General features: G+C 40.7%; 1 protein-coding gene across 3 annotated transcripts in view; it reads right to left on the bottom strand.

Moving 5' to 3' along the window:
- The window catches only part of LOC126189637 (DDB1- and CUL4-associated factor 6-like), a 202,828-nt gene that overhangs the window by 66,911 nt on the left and 112,109 nt on the right, over positions 1-23,808 (bottom strand). For 2 of the 3 annotated variants that reach the window (XM_049930960.1, XM_049930959.1), the window contains exons 10-11: positions 3,977-4,117; positions 3,817-3,898 (exon numbers count right to left, since the gene is read on the bottom strand). In XM_049930960.1, the coding sequence (XP_049786917.1) occupies positions 3,817-3,898; positions 3,977-4,117 (223 nt within the window). The remainder of the gene's footprint in view (positions 1-3,816; positions 3,899-3,976; positions 4,118-23,808) is intronic. The other variant, XM_049930961.1, reaches the window with a different exon arrangement.

The following is a 23,808-nucleotide window of genomic DNA, read 5'->3' as shown; positions in this document are numbered from 1 at the left end:
TTTTATTCACTTGTATTTATGTATGTATATTTTTTACTTTGATAGTTCATCATATTAATACATTGTACAGTAAGTTCACATTTTCTTCTGTGAATACCATGACTGAGGGTAAGATTTCACATAATCTTTCAATGTGGCTCTTAAGGTATTACATTTTGTATGGTGTTTGCTATCTTAGCTTCTTTAGGGATTGCATACTGCAGCTGAAATCTGCATAAAATTACCATTAACACTGACGAACATAATGAAATAATAGAAAAGATAGTTATAATTTTGCTTTTATACATGGCTACCTGTTCTTACACTGATGAAGAGAAGACGGTGCTTCTTTGTTACAACAGAAACAGTAAGCAACACATACAAGAAAATAAAAAACAGTGTTACTGACTTAAAGACTTGGCTATCTATTACTGTGTACTGATAGAGGGAAAACTCAACAATCTTGTTCACAAAGTAATCACAGCCACCGCTGTCAGCACAATAATGATATTTGTACTACATTTCTGTCAGTCCTCAGCCATCAGCAGATTGCAGCACTGAACCAGCAAGATAAAAAAAATAAAAATTAAAAAATTAAAAGTAAAAAAAATTGCACGAGAACTAAATTATTACTGAATAACTGCATTATCTACCAGAGTCTGAGATTACAGTTAACATGGTCTCCTATGTCACTGACAAGTAACATGAGCTGTAATAGTCTTATTACATGTCACTGGCACATACTATACAGGGTGATCAGAAGCTGTCTGAAAAGGTTATAAGGGTGCTGAAAAGCGGCAATGCACAAATATCTGTGGGTTTGTGAGTTACCACTTACTCTAATGCTCATTACCAGTTAAAATGTGACTTCTTCAGAAGTAATAGATTTAAGCTAGGTGAGCAAAGCTACATTTGTTTGGTTCAATGAAACTGAACGAAGAATACATCTCTGGTAGGTGCCTGAATTTACATGCACTATGACCTGATTGGTCAGCTTCAACACTAAATACTGTAAATTTCAGATGGCACAATGTACAGAATGTTTTTCTTAACAATTATTTCTCAGCACAACCTCTCCTCCAATACCCTTACAACTCATTCGGACTGTTTTTGACCGCCCTGTACATACACTTAAGAGCCAAAGAAACTGGAACACCTGCCTAATATCATGTAGGGCCCACGTGAGCATGCAGAAGTGGTGCAACATGTTGTGGCATGAAGTAGTGTTGGAGGGAATTGACACAGTTAATCCTGCAGAGATGTCCATAAATCTGTAAGTCTACAAGGTGGTGGAGATCCTTTCTGACCAGCATGTTGCACAGCACTCCAGATATGATCAATAATTTTCATGTCTGGGGAGCTTAGTGTCCTGTGGAAGTGTTTAAACTCAGAAGCGTGCTCCTGGAGCCACTCTGTGGCAATTCTGGATGTGTGGGGTGTTGCATTGTCATGCTGGAATTGCCAAAGTTCGTCAGAATGCACAATGGACATGAATGGATGCAGGTGATCAAACAGGGCGCCTACATTCGTGACACGTGTCAAGAGTCGTATCTAGACATATCAGGGGTCCCATATTACTCCAACTGCACATGCCCCACACTATTACAGATCCTCCACCAGCCTGAACAGTTCCCTGCTGACATACACGGTCCACGGATTCATGAGGTACACGTACATTCACTCAACACAATTTGAAACGAGTCTCATCTGACCAGGCAACATGTGTCCGGTCATCAACAGTCCAATGTCAGTGTTGACGGACCCAGGCAAGGCGTAAAGCTTTTTGTTGTACAGCCATCAGCTCCGAAAGCCCATATCAATGAAGTCTCATTGAATGATTCACACGCTGACACTTGTTGATGGTCCAGCATTGAAATCCGCAGCAATTTGTGGAAGGGTTGCACTTCTGACATGTTGAACGATTCTCTTCAATCATCGTTGGACCATTCTTGCAGGATCTTTTACCAGCTGCAGTGATGTCATAGATTGGATGTTTTACTGGTTTCCTGACATTCATGGTACACTCGTGAAATGGTTGTATGGGAAAATCCCCGCTTCATCGTTACCTCGGAGATGCTGTGTCCCATCAGTCATGCACTGACTACAACACCACATTCAAACTCACTCAAATCTTGATAACCAGCCATTGTAGCAGCAGTAACCAATGTAACAACAGCATCATACGCTTTTTGTATTATATAGGAGTTGCTGACAACAGTGCCATATTCTGCCTGTTTACATATCTCTGAATACACATGCCTGTACCAGTTTCTTTGGTACTTCAGTGTAATTACAATATTTCAGTAATGACGATCTATGCGGCTACCTATTGCAGTCAAGATATGTTTAATATATTGCAAACCTGGACCATGTCTTCCTTAGAAGGTGTCACTGTGGTAGTGGTTTAAATTTTTTTGTTGTCTAGAAACATTAAATCTACTTGGTTTCCTCTATCTGTGGCACGGAGGACATCATTTGAGGAGAGGGCAATAATTATGTGGAGCAGTTCTATTTCCTTTTTTATAGATGGGTGCGACCTCTAATTTACATGCACTGGGGCCTCACTGATTTTTAGCAATTTCAGTTGTGTTTCAACACCACTAGTCATGATTACTAGGTTGCTCATCTCAACAGCAGCACAGCTATTGAATGATGGCAACATTCCTTGATTTTCCTATGTGAAGGAACATTTTGAGGACACAACTCAGTTTTTTGTTTTGACCTGTTTTATCCAAGTGTCTGAACACTTGTTTTTTGGCGGCACTTATAGTATTAACAAACAACTAAAATTTCTTAAGGTTTCGTAACAAGCATTCTTATAGTACATTAATAAGGTAGACATTGCCCTCCCAGCAGGCAAGTGCATTTTAATTCACATCTGCCTATTTGGGGACATATGCTTTGTTTTGTACTTAGTGTATTGTAGGTGCCATTTCTTAAGATTCTTCCTGGTATAATCTGTATATCAAGGAATATCTCCAACATTTCTAATTATTCTAAGGTAGATACATAGTTTTCTACAGCCTGGTCAAAATTTGGTTGACCTTAGAGACAGTTCCTCCACATGTTCACCTCCCATATCAAATGATTCTAATTTGTGTCTACGAAATGAAGTGACTTCCTTCATCCATTTCACTAAACTTGTGGACTTTTCTAGATCTTTGCATGCTGGTGCTTATAGTTATTACAGAATACTGTGATCACTAATCTCAGTCTCTTTGCGAACATTCTCAGATACTGGTTCTTTTTGTTGCCTTCAAGTCTAGTATATTCCCATCAAGGGTAGGTTCCAAAACAACTATTCTATGCAATTTTCACAGAAAGCTTTTATAACATAAAGGTTCCTCTTGTCAGTCACTCATGAAGTTGTCAATTTTGCCAATCAACTGTAGGTTGATTAAAATCTCTTTCAACTTTTCCATCAGAATTGGAAATACACGTACAAATGTATGAAGGTTTTCTTTGAAATTACCAGTTACTTCTACAACTAAATCTCATGGCCAATAGAAGGATCAAATAAGAACTTTCTGCTCCATAGATCTTTCAACCGAAAACAATTTAGACAGTGTAGATTTTACAAATATTCCTGACCAGACGGTGTTTGAAAACAAATTTCATTTTGCTTTGATCATAACAGTGCCCAGCATAGCAAATTTCAGAGCTAACATCAGTGATTTACTGATTAAGAAAGGCTGAGCGTATTTTCCTACTTTTGAAACAAACAAAAACAAATCACATCACACTGATTCACCTTTATGAAACATAATTTATTAAGGTGTAATTTATCTCTCAAAGTGGAGGGTAAAAGGAGAGGCATATAATACTTCAGATCCGTACCTTCTACTAGCATTAAGCAAGAGATCATCATCATCACTGTCATTGTACTCATCTTCACCATCAGCAAAAGCTTGTGGCTGACCTGTAAATAGCACTTGCATTAAACATCAGCTGCAATATCTCACATTTTATGATGGCTCGATTTCACAGTTAAGCCTACCATCTGCTGGGATGTCGTCTTGCACCCTGCTAGGACCAGGAACTGCTCCATCAGGTTCTGTAGGTCCTTCAGAAACTCTGTTATCTTTATCTGCCTCTGAAACAGTACTGTCCATCTGCTCTTCTGTTCCGTTGCTCTCAACTTATGGACATAACAAATGGGAAAATACATTAACATTAAAAGTACAAAACGCACCACAATAAAGACAGCTCATTTGTTAAGATTTGATAGAGAACTGTAGTCTGTTAATGAAAAAGGCTCATTATTTCAACAACTGCACTCCAGGAGTTAGCATCTGTGCATTAAAAAACATTTTTCTGAATGGCTACTGACAGTTTTTAAACTTTTACATTTCAACAAATCAAGTTTATTAAAACTACGCAATAACAAGACTAAATTTGTGAGTGTGGTTCCGTAAAGAGCAACTACAACATTAATGTTCTTCAAACAGCAAAGTTTTTGTTACACAAATGGGCACAGAGTGAGTTGTGGCATACACAGACAAACAATGGAGTGCATGTACAATGAAACTTTTGCTATACACTTTGTACACACTGTTGTTCAAAAAATATGTAGCTTATGACCATCCAAATGATCATTAGAATATCATGTACAAATCTGAAGTAAATTGATCACGAACTTCTCAAGACATTTACTACCAATGTTTCCCCTTTATACCTTAGTCTAGATATAAAGTTTCACTGATACTTAGAGCCCATATACAGATCATAATAGCTCCATGATTCAAAACTGTGATTGTAATCACCAAATGTTGAAAAACCATTTACTAACTCCGAGACATATTGTTCATAGTTCTGTCATTAAAGGATGGTTTATAATAAGAAAAAACTAGAGGTATCACAAGAAGTTAAGCCAGTATTTAACTAAAAAAGTTTTCCAATTGTCGTTGAGATTCATCCCCATGTGGGGTTGCTGGTCCCCCACTGGGCACCTCCCCAAGTAGCGGATAGGGGAACATCCTCCAGATATGGAGGGTACCAGGGAAATAAAATACCTGGGGCAGACCAAAACCAGCAGGTATGAGAGACAGAGGAGCCCCCAACCATAACTGCTGCCTTGCAGTCAGTAGAGGGATCTACAAAGGCTAAGGATGTTCCCCTGAAAATGGAACCAGCCACCCGGCAAGCTGCAAGAGGCAACCCCTCAAATGGTTGGGCAGAAGAGTAACACTATTTCCCTGTAAAAATCACTTCTTGTGAATGCTAACAAATGAGCAAGCTGGACAGATATTCTGATGAGGACCCCAGCAAACAAAAAATGGATAAGAGATATGTACATAGGAAAATGGAATGTGCGGAGCCTATACCAAGGTGGAGCCCTACGGCAGCTGCTAACGCAAGTAAACAACTACTGTATAAAACCATTGGCTCACCAGGAAATTAGGTGGAAAGCAAGTGACATAATGGACTCAGGAAATTTCACAATCTTCTATAGCGGCGGGAGGACGAATACCTATGGTACAGGTTTTGTGGTCGCTAAAGGACAAATATGCTGTAATGCGCTTCGAACCAATCAATGAACAGATGTGTATATTAAGATTAAGGGGAAAATTTTTCAACATAATTATAAATGTACGTGCACACACAGAGGTGGCAGATGAACAACAGAAGAATGAGTTTTATAGCAAAGTTGAGCAGTTGTATGATAAGGTTCCTAAACATGTTAAGATCTTAATAAGAGACTTGAATACAAAAACAGGAAAAGAAGAGGATTATCAGCCAACTATAGGAAGACATAGTCTCCATGAAATGTCAAATGACAATGGAATTTGGGTTGTAGATTTTGCTATAAGTATAAACATGACTGCCAGCAGCGCATGGTTTCCACACAAAAATACACACAAAGAAACACAGATGTCACTAGATAGTCAAACTAGAAATCAGATAGACCATATATTGATTGACAGGAGGCATGGATCAGACATAATGGATGTTAGGAGCCAACATGGAGCTGACGCAATTCAGACCATCATCTAGTGAGACCTAAGTACAGGCAAAGGATCTCACTACTGAATAAACAAAAAGGCCACAAACAGAAAAGTTTTGACATTGATAGACTAAAGTCAGAAGAAATACGGAGAATGTATCAGGCAAAAATAGAAGAGGGGATTAAGAACAATACTGACACATCAAATGAACATATAGAAATAATGCGGAAACAATGTAAGACTGCAACCCTCGAGGGAGCTGGGGAGGTTTTGGGACATGTACAGGCTCAAAGGAAGGCAGATTGGTTTGATGAAGAAAGTATGAGAAGAACTGAGGAGCGTAACATAGCATGAATGAGATTATTTCAGAAAAGAGCTAGAGCAAACTGAATGAATATAATGAGAAGCACAGTGTAGGTAAAAGGATTTGCAGAAAAAAAAAGAAAAAAAAAGCACTAGAAAAGGAAAAAATTGAACAGCTAGGAGAAGAGAAGCAAGTACGTGAAATGTACCAAAAGATTAAAGAAAGAAAGGCTGTGTTTCAAGCCACAACAAATATATGTAGAAATAAAGAAGGAGATTTGATAGGAAAGAGTAATAAAATACTCGACAGATGGGCAGAATACTTCAAAGAGTTACTGAACCCAGAAGTAGAAGGACTAGAACAAGAAGAACTGGTGGAAATAACTTATTATGGACCAGAGGTCTTAACAGCAGAACCCACTCTGGAGGAAGTGATACAAGCCATTAAGACCTTAAAAATATTAGGGCACCTGGAGAAGACCAGATCCAGGTGGAACTTCTCAAAACGGTGGGGAAGCATTGTGGAAAGCAATACATAAAGTAATACTGAACATCTGGCAAGAGGAGAGCATGCAAATGGAGTGGAAAATGGCTATTATGTGCCCCATACATAAAAAAGGAGATAACTTAAACTGCCAGAATTACCGAGGCATATCCCTGCTAAATACTACAAATAAAGTGTTCTCCAAGATCCTAACTAGGAGGCTTACTCCCTACGTGGAAGAGAGAATTGGAGACTATCAGAGTGGCTTTAGAAGAAATAGGTCAACAACTGACCAAATATTCACACTGAAAAACGTTATGAACATAAAATAAACATACATCAGCTTTATACTGATTTTAAACAAGCTTACGATATCATCTCAAGAGTGACATTATGGAATGTGATGGAAGAGGCAGGAATACCTAAGAAGCTTGTTAAGCTTACTATGATGACCCTCAGTGAAATAAACTGAAAAGTAAAAATACAGGGCGAAATCTCCAGAGAAGTGGAAGTGAAGAAGGGACTGAGACAGGGTGAGAATATCTCCTCACTGCTATTCAACCTCTGCCTCGAAAAAGTCTTAAGTCAGATAGAGATAAATAGAGGAGGAACCATTTTTAATCGTTCACTGTAGTACCTGGCCTACGCAGATGATGTGGCATTACTCGCAAGAAACACGGCTGTGCTGGCTGATGCCTATCAACAACTGGTAGTCAATGTCGAAAAGACCAAATATATGGCAATGACCAACCAGCGAAACCCACCAAATCTGAGGATAGCCGACAAGAAGTTTGAAAGGGTGAGAAACTTCAAGTGCCTCGGATTGACTATCACAGAGACAAATGACATCAGCAGCGAGATGAAAGCTGGAATAGCAGCAGGCAACAAATGCTACTTTGCCACACTACCCATGCTTAGGAGTTCACTTCTATCATGAAAGTCTAAAATCCTCATTTACAAAACAATTATAAGACCAGTTGTTATGTATGGTGCCAAAACATGGACCATGACTGCAAATGAGGAAAAGATCCTTAGCATTTGGGAGAGAAAGGTTCTGCATAAAATATACGGCCCAATATATGATCAAGAAGTTTGCCGCATCCGTACAAATGCAGAATCAGAACAACTTTTTGAAGAATCTGACACTGTCACTACCATTAAAATAATAAGACTGCAATGCGCAGGACACATGGTCAGAATGGAGGAAGACACACCCAATCCCCTGCCACAGGGATCATACCCCGGTGGAAGACACAGATGCGAGAGCTGCCCAATCCACCCACCCAGCACCATCTATTCCAGTACCATCACAGGTTTATCCTACTCCATCAGAGGTCAGGCCACCTGTGAAAGCAGCCATGTTATATACCAGCCTGCAGTAACTACTGCACACCGTTTTACATCCCAGAAAGAGATGGGTGGACAGAATTGAAGAAGACATGGAAAAGCTGGGTGTCAGAGGATGGAGACGGAAAGCCATGGACTGGATAGAATCGCAGGATATTTGATGCAGGTCAAGGCCCTCCAAAGGCTGTAGAGCCGAGTAGTAGTACTAGTACTAGTAGTAGTAGTAGTAGTAGAGATTCATCAGACTGTAAACAAACAAGTTTTTGTACAAAAAAATTAATTGTACACATAAAGTGTCTAAGTGTAAAAGAATAATGTATGGAAAGCTCTGGTTGATAATTTTGAATTATTTAGGAATAAAGAAGATGACTCAACGAAAGGCAGAAGTGCTGTGTCATCAATAGGTACACAAACAAAAGGTACAGAGCTTAGATTGCTTTTGGATTACTCTTCCTTTTTCAAGCTTGTAGGAAAAACACACACAAATACATACACACTCACTCACATGTACACAACTGTCTCCCTACGTTGTGCTCTGTCAACTGCCAGCTCTTTTCTCGCCCATTGTGAGTGTACTACGGTTAGGTGGCGGTGTTGGGTGGGATGACAGATGGAGAGATGTGGGAGGCAGGGAAGGAGAGGGGGGGAGTGCATAGTGGCTCATGGGAGAGTGGGGAACTGTCTGTAAGCTAGATAGGTGTGTTGGTAGAGGGGGCAGGTGGCAAACAGCTGCGCATGCGATTTCATAGACTAGGGCGTAAGATGACAGCACACAACTAGCTGATGTGGTGACACAACAGGAAGGTTCTGGGAGCGAAGGATGTGCTATAAGAACAGCTCCCATCTGTGCAGCTCTGAAATGCTGCTGATAGTAGGGAGGATCCAGATGGCACAGGCTGTGAAGCAGCCATTGAAATCTCGCAGTTTGTACTCTGCTGCATGTTCTGCCACTGGGTGGTCCACCTTGTTTTTGGCAACAGTTTAGCGGTGGTGAAAGATGGTTGGTTGTCATACTAATGTAAAACATTGTGCAGTGCTTGCAGCAGAGCTGGTGTATAACAGTGCTGCTTATACTTGTGGCCCAGCCTGTAGTGATGTACATGAAGCCTGTGACGGGACTGGAGTAGATGGGCTGGATAAGTGGATTGGGCAGGTCTGCATTGGAGTCATCCACGAGGGTATGATACTTGTGGCAGGAGACTGGGGGTGGAAGTGGCATGGGGATGGACTAAGATGTTGTGGAGCTTAGGTGGAAGGCAGAACACCAATATTGGGAGTAGTTGGAAGTATCTTGCGTAGGATGTCTCTCATTTCAGGGCATGATGATAGATAATCAAAGCCCTGACAAATGTTGTGTTTCAGTCATTCCAGTCTGGTGTGGTACTGGGTGACAAGTGGGGGCACTTCCCATATTAAAGATACCAACCACTTCCTGCAACGGCTCTCCATCATCGGCACACCATTACCTCCCAGTCCACTACTCATCATTGTTGTTGCAACATCCCCATACTCCAATGTCCCTCATGCCCATGGCCTTGCCACAATTGAACACTACCTATCCCAATGCCCTACAGATTCCAAACACACCATGTAATTCCTCATTTACCTAACCAACTACAGTCTAAACCTTAACTACTTCACCTTTGAAGGGAAGATATACAAACAAATTCATGGCACAGCCATGGGCACCCGTGCGGCATCCTCCTATGTAAATCTCTTCATGGACCACCTAGAGGAAACATTCTTAGCTTTCCAAAACCCCAAACCCCTGGTCTGGCTCAGGTTTACTGGCAACATTTTGATAATCTGGGCTCAAGACCAGAACACCTTTATCCTCATTCCTTCACAACCTCAACACCACCTCTCCCATTCACTTCACCTGGTCCTCCTCCACCCATTGTGCCACCCTCTTAGATGTCCATCTCCTCCTCTCAGATGGCTCCATCCACATCTCGATCCACACCAACTTCACCAATCACCAACAGTACCTGCACTTTGAAAGCTGCCACCCCTCCCTTACCAAAAAATCCCTCCCATACTGTCCAGCCAACTGAGTAAGAGGCATCTGCACTGATGAGAACTCCCTCGCCCAGTATTCTGAAGGCCTTACAAAGGCCTTCGCAGACAGGCAATACCCTCCAGACCTAATTCACAAACAAATCTCCCATGCCAATTACCCAAACACACCTAATTCTCACATCCGTCCCAAGAACCAACCATAAAGAAGCTAATACCACCCCAGAGTGGAAGGACTTCTTCACTTACACCTGATCTTCACATCCAACCCAAGAGCCAACCACAAAGAAGCGCCCCTCTTGTCACCCTATACCACCCTGGATTAGAATGACTGTACCATGTCCTTCGTCAGGGCTTTGGTTACCTATCAACATGCCCTGAAATGAGGGACATTCTACTCAAGATACTCCAACCATTCCCAAAGTGGTGCTCCACTGCCCACCGAACCTCCACAACATCCTCGCCCATCCCTATACAACCACCACATCCAATTCCCTGCCACAGGGATCATACCCCAGTGGAAGACACAGATGCGAGAGCTGCCCAATCCACCCACCCAGCACCATCTACTTAAGTACCATCACAGGTTTATCCTACTCCATCAGAAGTCGGGCCACCTGTGAAAGCAGCCATGTTATATACCAGCTTGCTGCAACTACTGCACACCGTTTTACATTGGTATGACAACCAACCAGCTTTCAACAAGAATGAATGGCCACCGCTAAACTGTTGCCAAAAATGAGGTGCACCACCCAGTGGCACAACAGGCAGCAGAACACAACATGCAAGATTTCAATGGCTGCTTCACAACCTGTGCCACCACTTTTCTGAGTTGTGCAGATGGGAGCTATCCTTACAGCACATCCTTCACTCCCGTAAACTTCCTGGCCTGGCCCCCTCCCCTCACTCAACAGTTTCTGTGTGTGTGTGTGTGTGTGTGTGTGTGTGTGTGTGTGTGTGTGTGAGCGCGCGCATGTGTGTGCGTGTGTCACAGACCATCCCCTGCCTCAGCACCCCCACCCAATTTGTGTCCTCGCATCTGCTAGTTGTGTGTTGTTATGTCATGCCTTAGTCTATGAAATTGAGTGCCCTGCCATCTGCCACCTGTTCCCCTCTACCTGCATCCCTAGGTAGCCCACAGACAGCGCCCGCTCTCCCACGAGCCACTAGATGCTTCCTCCCTGACCCCATCCCTACCTGACGCCTCTCTCCATCCCTCACCCCACCCCAAACCACACAGCCACCTCACCACAGTACACTCACTGTGAGTAATGAATGAGCTGGCAGTGGACATGCACAATGTAGGGAGACAGGCTTCTTTCATGTGAGTGAGTGTATGTGTGTTAGTGTGCCCGTTTTTGGTACATTTGTAAAAGGTAGTGCATTCTGAAAACCATCCAAACTCTGTACCATTTGTTTGCATACCTATCGATGACATAGCACTTCTGCCATTCGGTTAGTTGTCTCCTTTATTCCTAAATAATAAGATCAAAGTAGCTGCACATCTATGCTAAGATAAAAAAGGGGAAAACCAATTCATTTCAAATTTTTCTATGATATTATAAACATTTGGACGCACATATGCTATATATTTTTTAAACACCAATGAATACGTTTTCTGTTAAAACAAACTGCAAGAAAGAAAATTTTGTGGTGTGAAAATGTGCAGTTTCATTTTCTTTCATGCAATCAGTTTTAACTATGACAGCAGGATATTTAAACCACTAGGCAAACGGTTTCTCCCACAGATAATGTTTCTCAATGTATGTAATCTTAAACAAAAATTGTATACACAACAATGTTTTCTCTTCTCCATCGTAGCTGGTTTCAACAGAAAACCTGTATATTACAAAAGTTGTATTTATTGCTTATTGGCTTACGAATACTACTATGCAATCTGATTCATCCAAAACTTTTTACTGTTACCCATTCACAGATTAAAACTATGTGAAATAGTGTCATTAAAGCTGCTATTTGCACAGATCCAGCAGTTAGAGGGATCTCTCCCATACCCCATATGAAAAACATATTTTTAAAAGGGCAACAGACACTTGCTGTGAGTTTGCTACTGCAGCATTTGTAACTGCATGAACTGACATGAAAAGTGTATTGTTCCATCAGTTAGTGCACATTCTATAGCCATGAATCATGACCCTTTGAAAATAAAGCTTAGATATCAGCACTGATGATGTTTGATTTGTGGGGTGCTCAACTGTGCGATCATCAGTGCCCGTACAGAGTCCCAATTTTTACAATGTCCAATGTTTCACTCAATCCAATCTAGCAACTGTCATGAATGATGATGATGATGATGATGATGATGATGATGATGATGAAATGATGAGGAAAACACAAACACCCAGTCCACAGGCAGAGAAAAATCTCCAACCCGGCTGGGAATCGAACCCAGTACCCCATGATCCAGAGGCAGCAACACTAGCCACTAGACCACGAGCTGTGGACATCAGCACTGACAATACTGCAAATCATTTAATGCTTTTTACTTGCATCCCTAGAAAGCATCACCAAGAGTATCCATAGGTAAAGAATATAATGCAATTGTATTGACTGATGTATACTGCTGCACTGTATTTTAGGCTGGTAGTAATGTTTACTGATTACTGATTACTGAGTACTTCCAAGAGTATATATAAACACATACCAAACTTCATCTATTCTCAGACAACTACTGAGCTCAGAACAAGAATCACACTCTTAGTGGATTTCTGTTATACTTAACCAAGAACAGAAAATTCAACAAATTCAATATCAATTTCCAGCCATAGGCTGCAGCTTTTTACCCTGCAGTCGTGACTTCAGTATTATAAAAAGGAAACTAGCGAAACAGGACAGTGTGTTTACTGTGCATGATATCATAGAAGTGATTCTTACAAGATCAAAACAAGGTAAATTTCTCATTAGAGTGGCTGCTCCTTCTGAAGTACATCTACATCTACATGGATACTCTGCAAATCACATTTAAGTGCCTCGCAAAGGGTTCATCGAACCACCTTCACAATTCTCTATTATTTCAATATCGTATAGCACGCAGAAAGAATGAACACCTATATCTTTCCGTAAGAGCTCTGATTTCCCTTATTTTATCCAGGTGATCATTCCTCCCTATGTAGGTCGGTGTCAACAATATATTTTCGCATTCAGAGGAGAAAGTTGGTGATTGGAATTTCATGACAAGATTCCGTCGCAATGAAAAACGCCTTTCTTTTAATGATGTCCAGCCCAAATCCTGTATCGTTTCTGTGACACTCTGCCCCATATTTTGCAATAATACAAAACATGCTGCCTTTCTTTGAACTTTTTCGATGTACTCCGTCAGTCCTATCTGGTAAGGATCCCACACCGCGCAGCAGTATTCTTAAGGAGGACGACAAGCGTAGTGTAGGCAGTCTCCTTAGTAGATCTATTACATTTTCTAAGCGTCCAGCAGATAAAACGCAGTCTTTGGTTGTTCATAATTGTAATATCTAGGTATTTATTTGAATTTATGGCTTTTAGATTAGACTGATTTATCGTGTAATGGAAGTTTAACAAGTTCCTTTTAGCACTCATGTGGATGACCTCGCACATTTTGTTATTTAGGGTCAACAGCCACTTTTCGCACCATTCAGATATCTTTTCTAAATCGTTTCGCAGTTTGTTTTGATCTTCTGATGACTTTATTAGTCGATAAACGACAGCGTCATCTGCAAACAACCAAAGTCGGCTGCCCAGATTGTCTCCCAATTTGTTTATATAGATAAGGAACGGCAACGGGCCTATAATACTACCTTGGGGAACGCCAGAAATCACTTCTGTTTTACTCGATCACTTTCCATCAATTACTATGAACTGTGACCTCTCTGACAGGAAATCACAAATCTAGTCACATAACTGAGACAATATTCTGTAAGCACGCAATTTCACTACGAGCCACTTGTGTGGTACAGAGTCAAAAGCCTTCCGGGAATCCAGAAATACGGAATCGATCTGAAATTCCTTGTCAATAGCAATCAACACTTCATGTGAATAAAGAGCTAATTGTGTTTCAAACCATGCTGACTGTGCGTCAATAGACCGTTTTCTTCAAGATAATTCATAATGTTCGAACACAATATACGTTCCAAAATCCTGATGCATATCGATGTTAACGATATGGTCCTGTAATTTAGTGGATTACTCCTACTACTTTTCTTGAATATTGGTGTGACCTGTATAACTTTCCAGTCTTTGGGTACGGATCTTTTGTCGAGCGAACGGTTGTATATGATTGCTAAGTATGGAGCTAATGCATCAGCATACTCTGAAAGGAACCAAATTGATATACAGTCGGGACCAGAATACTTGCTTTTATTAAGTGATTTAAGTTGCTTCACTACTCTGAGGGTATTTACTTCTCTGTCACTCAATATTCGAATTCTGGAATATTCACTTTGTCTTCTTTTGTGAAGGCATTTCGGATGGCTGTGTTTAGTAGCTCTGCTTTGGCAGCGCTGTCTTCGATAGTATCTCCAACGCTATCATGCAGGGAAGGCATTGATTGTTTCTTGCCGCTAACAGACTTCACACACAACCAGAATCTCTTTGGATTTTCTGCCAGGTTTTGAGACAAAGTTTCATTGTGTAAACTGTTATAAGCATCTCCCATTGAAGTCCGCACTAAATTTCAAGCTTCTGTAAAAGATAGCCAATCTTGGGGATTTTGTGCCTGTTTAAATTTGGCATGTTTGTTTCGCTGTTTCTGCAACAGTGATCTAACCTGTTTTGTGTACCAAGGAGGATCAGCTCCATAGTTTGTTATCTCTCAATTGCTGCCGATACTATTTCTTTGAATTTTAGCCACATCTGGTCTACACTTATGTTATTAATTAGGAATGAGTGTAGATTGTTTATCAGGAAGGCATCAAGTAAATTTTTATCTGCTTTTTTTGATAGGTATATTTATCGCTTATTTTTCGAGGATTTGGGGATTACAATATTCGATTTCACTACAACAACCCTGTGTTCACTAATCCCTGAATCGGTTTTGATGCTTGTTATTAACTCAGAATTATTTGTTGCTACAAGGTCAAGTGTGTTTTCGCGTGGGCTCATGAACCATCAGCTCGAAATAATTTTCAGAGAATGTGTTTAGCACAATTTTGGATGATATTTTATGCATACCTCCGGAATTAAACATGTCTTTTCGCCAACATATTGAGGGTAAATTAAAGTCACCACCAACTATTATCATATGAGTCGGGTACGTGTTAGAAATCGAACTCAAGTTTTCTTTGAACCTTTCAGCAACTGTATCATCTGAATTGGAAGGTCGGTAAAAGGATCCAATTATTATTTTATTTCAGTTGCCAACAATGACTTCTGCGCACACTAACTCACAGGAAGTATCTACTTCAATTTCGCGACAAGTTAAACTACTTCTGACAGCAGCAAACACGCCACTGCCAGCTGTGTTTAGCCTATCCTTTTGGAACATCGTTAGGTTCTTCGCAAAAATTTTGGCTGAGCTTATATCTGGCTTCAGCCAGCTTTCAGTGCCTGTAACGATTTGAGCATCAGTGCTTTCTATTAGCACTTGGAGCTCTGATATTTACCCAACACAGCTACGACAATTTACAACTGTTATACCAATGGTTCCTGTATCTACGTTCTTCCTGTGTTCAGCCTGCACCTTTTGTGATTGAAGCCCTTCTTGTGTTTTCCCAAGACCCTCCAACCTAAAAAAACAGCCCAGTCCACGCCACACAGCCCCTGCTACCCATGTAGCCGCCTCCTGTATATAGTGGACACCTGACCTATTCAGTGGAACCTGAAACCCAACCACCCTTTGGCGCAAGTCGAGGAATCTGCAGCCTACATGGTCGCAGAACCGTCTGAGCCTCTGATTCAGACCCTCCACTCGGCTCTGTACCAGAGGTCCACAATCGGTCCTATCGACTATGCTGCAAATGGTCGGCTCTGCTTTCATCTTGCAAGTGAGACTGGCAGCCTTTACCACTTCTGTTAGCCACTCGAAACCAGAGAGAAACTCTTCTGATCCAAAGTAACACATATCATTGGTACCAACATGAGCAACCATCTGCAGTTGGCTGCACCCTGTGCTCTTCATGGCATCTGAGAGGACCCTTTCCACATCTGGTATGACTCCACCTGGTAAGAACACAGAGTGCACATTGGTTTTCTTACCCTTCTTGTCAGCCAACTACCAATAATCCTACCCTCTATGACTGCCCAGATCTTGCAGGCTGAGTGGTTTCTTCAAACAGGACAGGCAACAGTATCTGGCTCAGCGACAGCATCAGCCACAGACAGCACCTGGAACTTGTTAGTCAGGCAAACCGGGGAGGCCTTAGGTGCGGCCGCCTGGGAAGTCTTTCGCCACCTGCTTCGCCCTGGGGCAACATTCCACTCGACCACAGGTGATGGGTCAGCTTCAGTGCGAGCAGTAACTGGGTTGGCCACCGGTGAGGACCGATCAGAGGACTCTGACGAGCTGGACGTCCATTAGTTCCCCACGGCCGGCCCACAACAATGGTGCCCACCCACTGCAGCCTCAAGCTATGTAACCAAAGCCATCACAGCCTGAAGCTGAGAGTGAAGTGTCACCAACTCGGCTCGCATCCGCACACAACAATAGCAGTCCCTGACCATACTAAAGACCACGGTAAACTAAACTATGCAGATAAACAGACTATCGGCATGTGCTACACAACTCTACTGTAGACCCTGAGGAAAACGCCATGAACTGTGTCTAGTAATATGCAGATATTCAAAAACCTAACTACCAAAGCACTCAGGTGAAACTAAATAATTTTCCCGATTAGGAACTTGTAATATGTCACAAAGTTGGTTTATTTCCGGTGCAAATGAAAATGTGAGAACTGTGGCTATTAAATATTAAATTTACATGCAGAAACTCGAAAAACTAAACTATTAAAGAGCACAGATGACATAATAAAATTCGCTCCTGGTTAGGAACTCGTAAATGTAACAAAAGCAGTTACTTCCCTGTTGCTGTGTGTCTCGGTCGGCTACTACTGCCTGACTAGGCTTCAAATTATGGTGACAACAGTACTACAACAGGAAAACCAGAATTTTGGAAGAAACTATAAGTACTGGAAGGTGACATACATATCAGCAAATTTTCGTGTTCTGTTTTTGATAACACAATAAAACGTTGTGTTACAGCTTCTACAATGTTCAAAATGTTCAATGGACTGATCAGTCATACTTTCCATCTGGGCCTTCAACGTAATCTGTTGGCTGCACAAGACAAAAGTTAAATCAAGGACTTCAGAACTCCAATATTATATGTCTAATGAACAGCTCCATTACCATGTAGAAATACTGAAAATGCCTGTAAAGAACAAGAGTCAAGATGACGAGTAAATAGGCTATGATCGTAGAACAATGCTTTAATATTGTGAAATGGAGAACTGTACATTTTATATTGTATGCAGTGAAGATAATGTTAATGTGATTAAAAAGAAATGTGCGAATTTAGTATTTTTTACAGGTATTTCTTTAAAAAGACTTCAATTTACAGCTTTTGAGAGTTAATTACAGTACCAAACTATAACATTAGAAATTCAATTTCTTGTCTGACATTCATATTCGTGTAATGGAACATAACCAAAATTATACTATTACGACATACATTATGTAAACTCAAAGACAAAAAAAAATGACACACCACAAACGAATTACCTGAATGAGATGGAACTTAGTAGATGATGTCCACCTACAGACAAACAAATGATTATAATTTCTGAAAACTTGGATGTTTTTTTGAAGAGGATGAACTTCACAAATTGAATAAGTCAATTACACATTGGTTCACCTCTGCAGTTATACAAGCAGTTATTTGGCTTGACACTGATTGACAGAGTTGTTTGATGTCCTCCTGAGGGATATCATCCCAAATTCTGTCCAATTGGCACATAAGAACATCAAAATCCTGAGTTGGGTGAAAGGCCCTGCCCATAATTCTACAAATGTTCTCAATAGGGGAGAGATCTGGTGACTTTGCTGGCTAAGGTAGGGTTTGGCAGGCATGAAGATAAGTAGTAAAAACTCTCATCACAAGCGGACGGGCATTATCTTGCTGAAATACAAGTCCAGGATGGCTTGCCCTGAGGTGTGACAAAATGGGATGTAGAACATCTTCAACATACTGCTGTGTCATTAGGGTGCCGTGGATGACAACCAAAGGAGTCTTACTATGAAATGAAATGAAACCCTAGGCCATCACTCCTTACTGCCAAGATGTACAGGGGGGCAGTATGGTACCCCACCACTGTCTGGGACATCTCCAAACATGTCTTCACTGGTCATCAGTGCTTAGTTCGAAGTAGGACTTGTCACTGAAGACAATTCCACTGATACCGAAAATTCTCATGACTGAACAAAAATAAGACTGTGAAAATATTTGTACTGATACTTTGAATACCATTGAAAATTATCCTAATTTCTTGGAAAGAGTGATAAGACATGACAAATCTTGGTTTTTCAGTTATGGTCCAGAAACTAAGAGCCAATCCATGCACTAAAAGGGCCAGCTTCACCAAGAGCAAATAAATCTCAAATGAGCAAGTCAAGACTTAAAGCATGATGATCTTTTTTTATATATATATATTCATAGAATTGTGTATCTTCACTGGTTCCTGAATGTCAAACTATTAATCAACATTACTACCTTGAAGCCCTTGCTCAACTCCCTGAGAAAACAAGGAAGAAATGACCCAAATTGTGGAATAACAAGTCATGGGTTCTGCATTAAGACAAAGCACCAGCTTGTACCGCACTGTCTGTTAAGAGGTTTCTAGTGACGTACAGCATCCCAGTGTTAGACTACCCCCTTATCTGACTGACCTAGCACACTATGATTTATCTGTTCCCCGAGGTAAATTTGCATTAAAAGGAACAAGACTTCAGTCTGTTGAAGCAATGAAAGAAAAAGAGGCAAGCGTCACCAAGTATCTCAAAGGAAGACTTCCAGTGCTGTTTCCATCAATGGAAAATTTACATGGAGCACTGCAGGGAGAGAGGGGCAACAGCTAAGCACTGCCTGGTTCGCTAGTACAGTAGATGTTGAGGTATCAAAAAATCTTCACGATTAAATCATGTGAAAATTTAGGCATCAGGAGCCCACTGACCCCTCCCTCTCTCTCACTGCAAATGCATACATAACAGGTGTTAAGAGATGATGAAGATGCCACTTCAAAGTTTGGTAATCCCACCATTTAATTTGTTAGATCTAAAAAAGTGATGCTTCCTCGATGATTTCACTTTACAACAATATTACTCATTGTGAATCTGAGCACAGTTAACTAATGTGAAAGTCCTCATCTAAATACTCAGGCTTATGAATCCCTATCGTTGTGATCCATTTGCATTCTGGAGACTGACTCATTCTGGTAGAAAAGAAATCTGTGATGTGGACACATAGTGCCCTGATTACATTACATAAACTGCATTTAGTGGACTTACCAGTGACTTTAAGCCACAACAGATCACAGACGAGTCAACTTCAATGTTCTCAGTATGGCTTTTGTGCCTTTTTTCAATTTATTAGCCCAGATACAGTGCTGGCATTTGTATTCTTTCTTATCTTATCCATATACAGACAACTTGTACTTCATTAAACTTCTAAACCACTGCAAACAAATTATGGGATGGCATTTCTTCTAAACCACTGCAAACAAATTATGGGATGGCATTTCTATCTTAAGAAAATCAATTAGACATGAACTATGGAGGAAAGATAAAACTGAAGAGCAATAAGATATGTGAAACAAAAAGAAGTTGCCAGTCAGTTAGTGCTGCTGAGTAATGGTGGTGATGGTTATGATGTCATTCACAGCAGCAACACCATGACAAACTGGGCAATTCTCTTTCAATGGAGACATGGTGCAAACATTCTTGAAAATGTTTAAAAAAAAGTATTCAGCAGAAGTTCAAAATTTGCAAATAACACACGATGTTAAATGTATTAAATAGTTTTTCCCTCAAAGAGTGAAGTTTTTTCCCCTCAAAGAGGGAAGGTTAAAGCTTCCAGTTTCTATTACAGCATGTGGTGATATATATCTCTCCTGAAGAGAGGTTGTACCCCTATGACCATATTATCAACAAATGATACTTGCAACTGAGGATTATAAAATAAGCTATCATACATAAAAGTGTATGTATTGCCCAGGGTTGTTATTTTTATTAGGATGTGGTGAGCTCAATCACACAACAACACATCTTCAACATGGATGGTAATCACGGCAACTTCCCCCAATTAAATACCTGCTCAGACCTGGAAACAATTGTGCTGTGGATCGCCGGCTGCCTCGGAGATGGAAATGTGTTCCCAAGTGTAGAAAGAAATAACTGAAGTTCATAAAGAAGAAAGACTCTTTATTAACCTTTGCCATTTTTGATGATTATGGTTCTGATTCGGATATGATATGTTCAGTCAAAAAAATGTTCATGTAAAAGAGTTAATGTATTTTTCAGAAAGAGACTACGAAAGTTATTAATACTCCTGAAATACTGCACGTTATTTGATAGGGATTAGGAAATGTGGTATAGAAGTTTTTAACAGCAACACAAGAACAGAAGGATCAGAAGTCTGGGAAGAACCAAAGACCATCATGGTAAAGAACAAAAAGAAGAACTATATTAATATTTCTATGTTAGCACACCACAGGTGCCTGCTTTTATTGACACCTAGTGAGAAATGTTGGAGAAAATTTATGATTTTAAGTTACCATGTATTTACATGGATACATTTTTTCAAGTTTTCTCCCTGTTAAGAGAAACACTGATAGTTGCTAGGCAGTATACACGACACCAATTTGGAAGTAATTTATGCCAGTGTCTGGTTCCTGTGGATGGGCTAGCCCTGCACACCAGCTGAAGTATAAATAATTAGTATGCACCTTAAGTATGTTGTTTTAAAAAAATGCTATTTATCAAAGATAGATTAGTTACTGCTCAACCTAAGCCGGGATGGGCTTGAGTATGCATGATGATAAGAGTCCACACCGGATAGGGTAGCTGATGTGCAGTGACCAATTTTTGTTCAAAGCACTGAGCGAATTCATTCATTTGTTTGGAAGGCGGGGGGGGGGGGGGGGGGGGGGGGGCGGCAACAGTTGATTAGAAGACACTTGTGAGGAATAGTATCAAAAGCCTTCAGGAAATCTAAAACTACGGAATCAATTTGATAATCCCTGTCAATAGCATTCATTACTTCATGAGAATATTAGCTTGCAAGGTGTCGTGATTTTCATGAATAATAGTTTGCAGTTCTGTTATGGCTGCTTCGTGAGAGAGGTAGTAGTGCTTCACAAGAACGATTTTATCTCAATCCATGCTGACCATTACTCCACAAATTGTTTTCTTCAAGATAATTCACTATGTTATAAAACAGAATATGTTAAAAAGCTCTACTGCAAATTGATATTAGTGATATGGGTCTGTAATTCACCGGACTGCTCCTGTTTCCTTTCTTTGGTACTGGTGTGATATGTGCAACTTTCCAGTCTTTAGATACAGATCTTCCGATGAGTGAGCAGTTGTGTATCATTGTTGTATCAGCTTACTCTGAAAGGAATCTGATTGATATGTAATCTGGACTGGAAGCCTTGCCCTTATTAAGTGATTTAAGCTGCTTTGCTACACCGAGTATATCTACTTTTAAGTTACTCATATTGGCATTTGTTCTAGATTCAAATTCTGGATTATTTTCTTCATCTTCTTTGGTGAACAAGTTTTGGAAAACCATATTTAGTAAATCTGCTTTAGTGGCACTGTCATCAGTGACACAATTGGCATTTCCCCAACAGAACTTTCTGCAACCCTCATCACTACATCTCTCCCCACGTGTGTCTTGCCGTCTGTGCAGACAGGCTATTTTGGCATCACTTTCCCCTAGTGACATCAACTAAAAGATGATAGGAACAATTTTACAACAGAGGCTTCATATGTCACACAGAAAAGAACGTGGTGGGAGGCTATAGGTCAGCAAACACACAAATTGGCAAAGAACATGAAAGTTTCTAATGGGAGGCTGCAGAAATCAGTACTGGGGTCAGTCAACAGTTACAGTACAAACATTATCAGGATAGAAAATTTTGCAGAAGGATTGCAATGAATCCTGTACCAACTACAACTGGTAAATCAATTACACACGGAAAGGGTTGGCAATAAGTTTATGATTGTTAACAATAAAGGTCCTACCCCCATGAACCATGGACCTTGCCGCTGGTGGGGAGCCTTGCGTGCCTCAGCGATACAGATGGCCGTACCGTAGGTGCAACCACAACGGAGGGGTATCTGTTGAGAGGCCAGACAAACGTGTGGTTCCTGAAGAGGGGCAGCAGCCTTTTCAGTAGTTGCAGGGGCAACAGTCTGGATGATTGACTGATCTGGCCTTGCAACACTAACCAAAACGGCCTTGCTGTGCTGGTACTGCGAACGGCTGAAAGCAAGGGGAAACTACAGCCATAATTTTTCCCGAGGGCATGCAGCTTTACTGTATGATTAAATGATGATGGCGTCCTCTTGCGTAAAATATTCTGGAGGTAAAATAGTCCCCCATTCGGATCTCCAGGCGGGGGCTACTCAGGAGGACGTCGTTATCAGGAGAAAGAAAACTGGCGTTCTACGGATCGGAGCGTGGAATGTCAGATCCCTTAATCGGGCAGATAGGTTAGAAAATTTAAAAAGGGAAATGGATAGGTTGAAGTTAGATATAGTGGGAATTAGTGAAGTTCGGTGGCAGGAGGAACAAGACTTTTGGTCAGGTGATTACAGGGTTATAAATACAAAATCAAATAGGGGTAATGCAGGAGTAGGTTTAATAATGAATAAAAAATAGGAGTGCAGGTTAGCTACTACAAACAGCATAGTGAACGCATTATTGTGGCCGAGATAGACACAAAGCCCATGCCTACTACAGTAGTACAAGTTTATATGCCAACTAGCTCTGCAGATGATGAAGAAATAGATGAAATGTATGACGAGATAAAAGAAATTATTCAGGTAGTGAAGGGAGACGAAAATTTAATAGTCATGGGTGACTGGAATTCGTCAGTAGGAAAAGGGAGAGAAGCAAACATAGTAGGTGAATATGGATTGGGGGGAAGGAATGAAAGAGGAAGCCGCCTTGTAGAATTTTGCACAGAGCATAACTTAATCATAGCTAACACTTGGTTCAAGAATCATAAATGAAGGTTGTATACATGGAAGAATCCTGGAGATACTAAAAGGTATCGGATAGATTATATAATGGTAAGACAGAGATTTAGGAACCAGGTTTTAAATTGTAAGACATTTACAGGGGCAGATGTGGACTCTGACCACAATCTATTGGTTATGAACTGTAGATTAAAACTGAAGAAACTGCAAAAAGGTGGGAATTTAAGGAGATGGGACCTGGATAAACTGACTAAACCAGAGGTTGTACAGAGTTTCAGGGAGAGCATAAGGGAACAATTGACAGGAATGGAGGAAAGAAATACAGTAGAAGACGAATGGGTAGCTCTGAGGGATGAAGTAGTGAAAGCAGCAGAGGATCAAGTAGGCAAAAAGACGAGGGCTAGTAGAAATCCTTGGGTAACAGAAGAAATACTGAATTTAATTGACGAAAGGAGAAAATATAAAAACGCAGCAAATGAAGCAGGCAAAAGGGAATACAAACGTCTCAAAAATGAGATCGACAGGAAGTGCAAAATGGCTAAGCAGGGA

This window comes from Schistocerca cancellata, chromosome 1 (genome assembly GCF_023864275.1).
Source record: "Schistocerca cancellata isolate TAMUIC-IGC-003103 chromosome 1, iqSchCanc2.1, whole genome shotgun sequence".
NCBI classification, from domain to species: domain Eukaryota; kingdom Metazoa; phylum Arthropoda; class Insecta; order Orthoptera; family Acrididae; genus Schistocerca; species Schistocerca cancellata.
The sequence above is the reverse complement of the archived record's forward strand: the minus strand, read 5'-3'. Positions and strand labels throughout refer to the sequence as shown.